General features: G+C 47.8%; 1 protein-coding gene across 1 annotated transcript in view; it reads left to right on the top strand.

The window, feature by feature from the left end:
• The window catches only part of FRAS1 (Fraser extracellular matrix complex subunit 1), a gene marked incomplete at its 3' end in the record, with an annotated part of 113990 nt that overhangs the window by 33325 nt on the left and 75113 nt on the right, over positions 1-5552 (top strand). The window contains 2 exon segments of the mRNA XM_017738949.1: positions 3890-3997; positions 5336-5428. Coding sequence (XP_017594438.1) covers positions 3890-3997; positions 5336-5428 — 201 coding nt within the window.

The following is a 5552-nucleotide window of genomic DNA, read 5'->3' on the forward strand; positions in this document are numbered from 1 at the left end:
TGCATCCAGGTGGGTTTGGAATGTCTCCAGAGAGGGAGACTCCATGACCTCCCTGACCAGCTGTTCCAGTGCTCTGCCACCCTCATGGAAAGAAGCTCTTCCTCATGTTCAGGTGGGACTTCTTGTGTTTTAGTTTATGGCTGTTACTCCTTGTCCTGTCACTGGGCACACCAAGAAGTCTGGCACGATCCTGTTGACACACCTTGGAGAGACCCGTATGGATTGATGAGATTCCCTCTCAGTCTTCTCCAGACTAACCAGGCCCAGCTCCTGCAGTCTCTCCTCATGAGAGAGGTGCTCCAGACCCCTCTCCATCATCGGGTAATTAGTGGGGTACATGATGAGCAACAACCGCCTCATTTTGGCGTGACACCACAACTCTGCAGCTCGACCCCTGGCTGACACGAAGGCTGCAGCTGTGCTCTGCTGGCTCCGCCCTGCTTAGCAATTGCAGCAATGCCACCACCCCAGTGAACAGCTTTACAGGTCCTGGGCGCTGCAGGGGACACCCCAGCGTCCAGTGACATTTTAGGGATGGACTGGATATTTTCAGGAAGCCATAAGAGCTGGAAAGGGGACACAAGCCAGCTGTTGTATGCTTCTTACTTCCTGAGTCACTGCACCAGAATAGCACACAGACTGTTATCTGGTGGGATGATATCCCATTCTAAGTGGCACCTGATTAAATTACTGAGGCTTTTCACATATTAATAGCAGACTCTGATTATTTTTGATTTGTTGGGTACTGCTTTTTTTTGCTGAGGTAGAGGAGGGACAGGTGCTGCTGTCTGAAGTTACAATAGCCAGTTGAAAAAGCTGTGGTCCAAGAGATTTAGGTCTTTCTGTGCTCTGGTTAATGTGACAGGGTGACAGCAGCAAAGCAGGAGCACTCACAGCTGTTCTGGGCTCCCTCCGCGCCACCTCTGCTCTTTGTCTCTTTAACTTTTTCTTTGCTTTTACTGCTGGTTGTGTTCTTGCCTCCTTCTTTTATCTTTTTCTCCCCTGCCTTTCTCTAAATCCTCATCAGTATTCTCCAAGTCCATCACGTGCTCACACTGTGTTCCTGTGTCTCCAGTTTTATTTCATTTCATTTCATCTTGGTCTGGGTGTCTGCAGGCTCAAAAGGTTTGTGGGCATTTCTTGCTCTTTTGGCCCCTGTTCTGCAAGCTGGCCCAAGTAATGTAGACGTATCTCTTCTTGCAGCGTGGTGTTTTAAAATTCAGTTGAATTAGCTATCATTTCTTCTTTTGACGTAGGGAAATCCAGGGAATTAATCAATTATAATGGCACTACTTGGTGCTTAAGGAATGCTTTCTGTCTTCAAAGTGCTCTCTGCATGATATTTCATTATTTATACTGTTAATTATATTAGTACTTGTAAGGGAAAAGGCCCTTAAATTGTCATTGATAAAAATACACTCTCAACAGGATTGGAATCCAACACTTAGATTGCAGCAGATAATTTGTCCACTGAGGTACAGGGCCGTGGAGAAGACGTCAGGCAGATTTCCAGCAGTTCTTTCAGTGTCCACTGAGAAGTCTTGCTTTATGTTTAAAGCTGTATTGCCTGGGAGCTTTGAAGTGTCCTTGTAGGTACTTGTGGGTGAACACTTACAAAACCTCACAGCAGGACAAATACGTGGGACCCAGACTTTCCAAACTGGACTTTAGGTCTGTTGCCAGGAATCTTAAGCTAAATGTTGAATTGTCCAAAGACCTGGATGCTGAGACCCGTGAAATGCTTGGAAGACTCTCACATCCCAACAAATCAGGTGGTAGTTTCCTGACTATTAACTAGATAATGAATTTTTAAAACTCTGCAGAGAAGTGTCGGTTTTGATCCAGTACCAGGCAAAAGGAATTTAGAAGCAGCTGATTTGAGCCCACAGTTAGGAGCCAGCCTGCTTGGGCTGTGATAGAAAACGGGAGGAAGAAGACCAAAGAGGGGTTTTCTTACCACAAACCTGAGCATTTAAATCTCAAAATGTGGGTAAGGGTGGCTCTGTCCTGACCTTTTGCCATATGAGTCCTTTGGTTATTATTCCACCGTGGAAATGATTTTTCTTTTTTTTTTTATTTTAATAAGCATGACAGGCCGGAGGTGAAGGTTTAGGAGAACCAAGAGATGAGGCACTAAGTGTGCCCCTTCCCTTCCCTTCCTTTCCCTTCCTTTCCCTTCCTTTCCCTTCCCTTCCCTTCCCTTCCCTTCCCTTCCCTTCCCTTCCCTTCCCTTCCCTTCCCTTCCCTTCCCTTCCCTTCCTGTCACTTCCCTTCCCTTCCCTTCCCTTCCCTTCCCTTCCCTTCCCTTCCCTTCCCTTCCCTTCCCACTCCTGGTTACCCCATGGCTGGCTTCCCTGCAGGGAGCTGCCAGATTTCAAACACAGAGCGCTGCTGAAGCCAGCGGGATGGGTTAACTCCGATGTGTGTGTTAGCTAAAGCTTGGCATGCACATCACTTAACCTTCATTTTTTCTCTAACTGCACCATAAATCTGCTGGCAGAGGTGCTGTCAGGGTTTCTGTTCTGCAGCCGCAGCCGTGTGTGAGCGAGAGGAGAACCAGCTGTGCTCCTGAGCAGGAATTGCTGTCCCTCTTTGCCTGCCTTGTTGGTGCCTTGCCCCGAGGGGCTGTGCGCCTTCTAAGGTCAGCATTGCCGCCATCGTTCCATTAAGAGAAAATCTCCCTAAATTTCTGATGCTGATGGAGTGTTTGCACTCACCTGTGCATGACCTTTACCACGAGAGAGGAGCACAGTTTGATGTGCGAGAAAAGCTTTTGGAAAGCAGGGGAGAGACATGAGGATTGTTTTGCAATGTTTTTGGCTGTCCCACTGTTTGCAGATTGACACTCTTGATCCAGCACCCGACAGAAGTGCCTGAGCAAGTGGCCAGGTTTTTCAGGGGTTTTTTTCTGTCATTAAGCGGCCTACTGGGCCTTTAAGGCACATTTCAGTATTTCATCATTATGCTTAATTGCAGTTTTAGTAGTTAGCTGTAAATGTGCTCGTAGCAGTCAACTGTTAATCATCCTTCCGGAGCTTAATTTGCCTGAGTCGTACTTTGCCCTGCGAGTAAATTGAAGCAAATCACTACATCGTGTAAATGAGCAGCAAGGTCTGGTCTCCTTGCAAATCCATTAAAAACGAGGCTCTATGCCTGGGATAGGGGCTGTCCATCCTACACAGGAAAACGCCCTGTGTGGTGGGAGTTTAGCCCACTGTTTGTCTGTACAACAGGGACAGGGATTGTCTAGCGGAACAGAGTGTTTCAGATGAGAAACTGATCCTCCTCTTCCCATTATCTTGTGGAGGCAGCGTGGGATCACGACCTCAGCGTGGAAGCAACGGAAGGGGGTCAAGCACGGGTGGTGGAAACCCTTGTGAATTAGCTGTGGGTGTTCCAGTTGGGTGCACTGATCGAGCAGTGGCGACAGCTGTTTCCAGACCTGTCAGACCGTCTGCTGGGCCAGGCCCTCCTTCGTGGTGTTTTGGAGTAAACGTGCCCAGGTAGAGCCCGTTCATACCCGGCCACATGTCCAGGAGTGGGTTTGCCTCAAAGCTGCCTGTGCTGCCTCAGCACAAGCTGGGATCAACCTGCAGCGTGGACAGTCTGCACTTGATTACAGGGAAGTTTTCCAGAGATGTTGTAATCACCTGGAGCTCTTGGAAGTTGGATTATCTTGCCGTTGGAGCTGATTATTGGCCGTGCATGGCCTTGTCTTTCAACTGCGTGCTGGAAGTTGTTGAGTGAAAAGTGCCAACTTGGGCCTGATAAGCATGTGGGAGGGAGGGGGGCTCTGTTCCAGTCTGGCTCTATGGAGTTGTTTGAGACACGTTGTTAAAACAGGACATGCCTTGTGCTGCATGGGTCTCCTTTCCAACTTTATTTGCAGAATAACACGTTCTGGAAGCCGGACTCTTGCCAAGACTGCCGTTGCCGGAGCAGTGTTGTCACCTGTGAGCCTACAGTCTGCAAGCCCCCTCAGTGTGACTTCCAGAAGGTAAGGGGCGAGTGTGTGTGGCTGCCCAGAGCCAGACACAGGCTCTGTGTCCTTCCACTCCTCCTTGGAGTGAAAACACGTGGTGTGTGAAGCCTTTGTCCCCTTCGCCGCGCTCCAGCCAGAGGCCGGGTGTTGGAGCAGCTTGATCCCAAAGGAAGCCCCTGAACTGGGCTCAAACCTCCCAGCATGAGCCCAGCTTCCAGTCCCCCTTCATTTGAAGGTGGAGCTGGGGCTCCCTCGAAGATGCAGATGGGCACTTTCCACTCTGCTGAGCAACAACAGAGCTGAGATTGTCTGTCGTCCAGCTTCTTCTTCCTCGTGATGGTTGCTGAGCTTTCGTTGTCTCCTGCTTGTCTTTGTCTGGGTCTTCATTAATTGGCCATGGGATTGGTCTTGCATTAACATCTGGATTGCTGGGGTAGAGTGCACAAATAGCAGTGAAAATGAGTGTTTAAAAGAGGCTCTGTCAGTATAATTATATGGCTTTGTGAAGCAGGTTAAAATGTTTCCCAATATGACAGCACTAATGAGGAAATAATTTTGATTCTTACTGGTTTTCCCCGTTATTATCGCTGGGTATTGATTAAAGCTAGACTGAACTATTAGCAATTTTTGTGCTAAAGAGGAGGGAAATGAAGTGCTGTCATGGCACACCTAATAATGAGTGCACGGGATAAAATGATGAAAATCGGGTAAATGAAAAGGTGGCAGCTTTAAAGGTCATGAAGGGAAATCGGTTTCTAGTGTGAAATGAATCTGTGTGACTCCTTGACACGGGCAATCTTCAAGACAAAATGTTTAAGTGTTCCAAAAACATCTGGTCATTTAAACATTGAAAAGGCTCACCAAGGATCTCAGAAGAAAAATATCCTTTCATGCTTCAAGGCTAAACCGCCCATTGAGGAGCAAGGTCAGAAATCACCATCCTTCTCCATGGTTTATTTCTTATCTACTCATTATGAGATTTATGCAAATGTTGCTGATCTTGTTTCAGCAACATCTGTCCCTTGTTTCTCAGTGGCCTTTCAGTGAAGAATCTTGAGCTTTGTCTTGGACAAGTGTTTTCTATTCTTTGAAAACTGATTTGGCTGGGGAATTCGTAGTTGTACTGTTAGGGTGAAAATTCTGCTGCTATTTTGAGGGTAAAATGTTCAATACACAAAGTGAGGTGTCACCTCTCTCAGCAAGGGGATGTGGTGTAGCAGCAATCTATATTTCCCTTGAAACCTTTTCTGTCTGAACTGGGAGCACCAGGTCCAGCAAGGCCTCATGGCTTCCCCTTCATGTTAAAGTCCCTATTTGATGTCAGCTGCTTATTGGAATCCTGTCTCTTTTTAGGGAGAAGTGCTCCAGATAGCCTCCAACAAGTGCTGCCCTGAGTGTGCCTCCCGAGCTGAAGGATTCTGCCAGCACGAAGGACAGATCCACAGCGTGAGTGCTCTGTCCAGTTCCTCAGCTGGGACAATCCTTACCTGTTTTTAGCTCCCCGCTTGGTTCAGCCAGTGGAGGATGCTGAGCTGGTGTGCAGGGGAAGGATAGATCATTGCATTTATTT

The sequence above is a fragment of the Corvus brachyrhynchos genome, unplaced genomic scaffold, assembly GCF_000691975.1.
Source record: "Corvus brachyrhynchos isolate BGI_N302 unplaced genomic scaffold, ASM69197v1 scaffold597, whole genome shotgun sequence".
Classification (NCBI taxonomy): Eukaryota; Metazoa; Chordata; class Aves; order Passeriformes; family Corvidae; genus Corvus; species Corvus brachyrhynchos.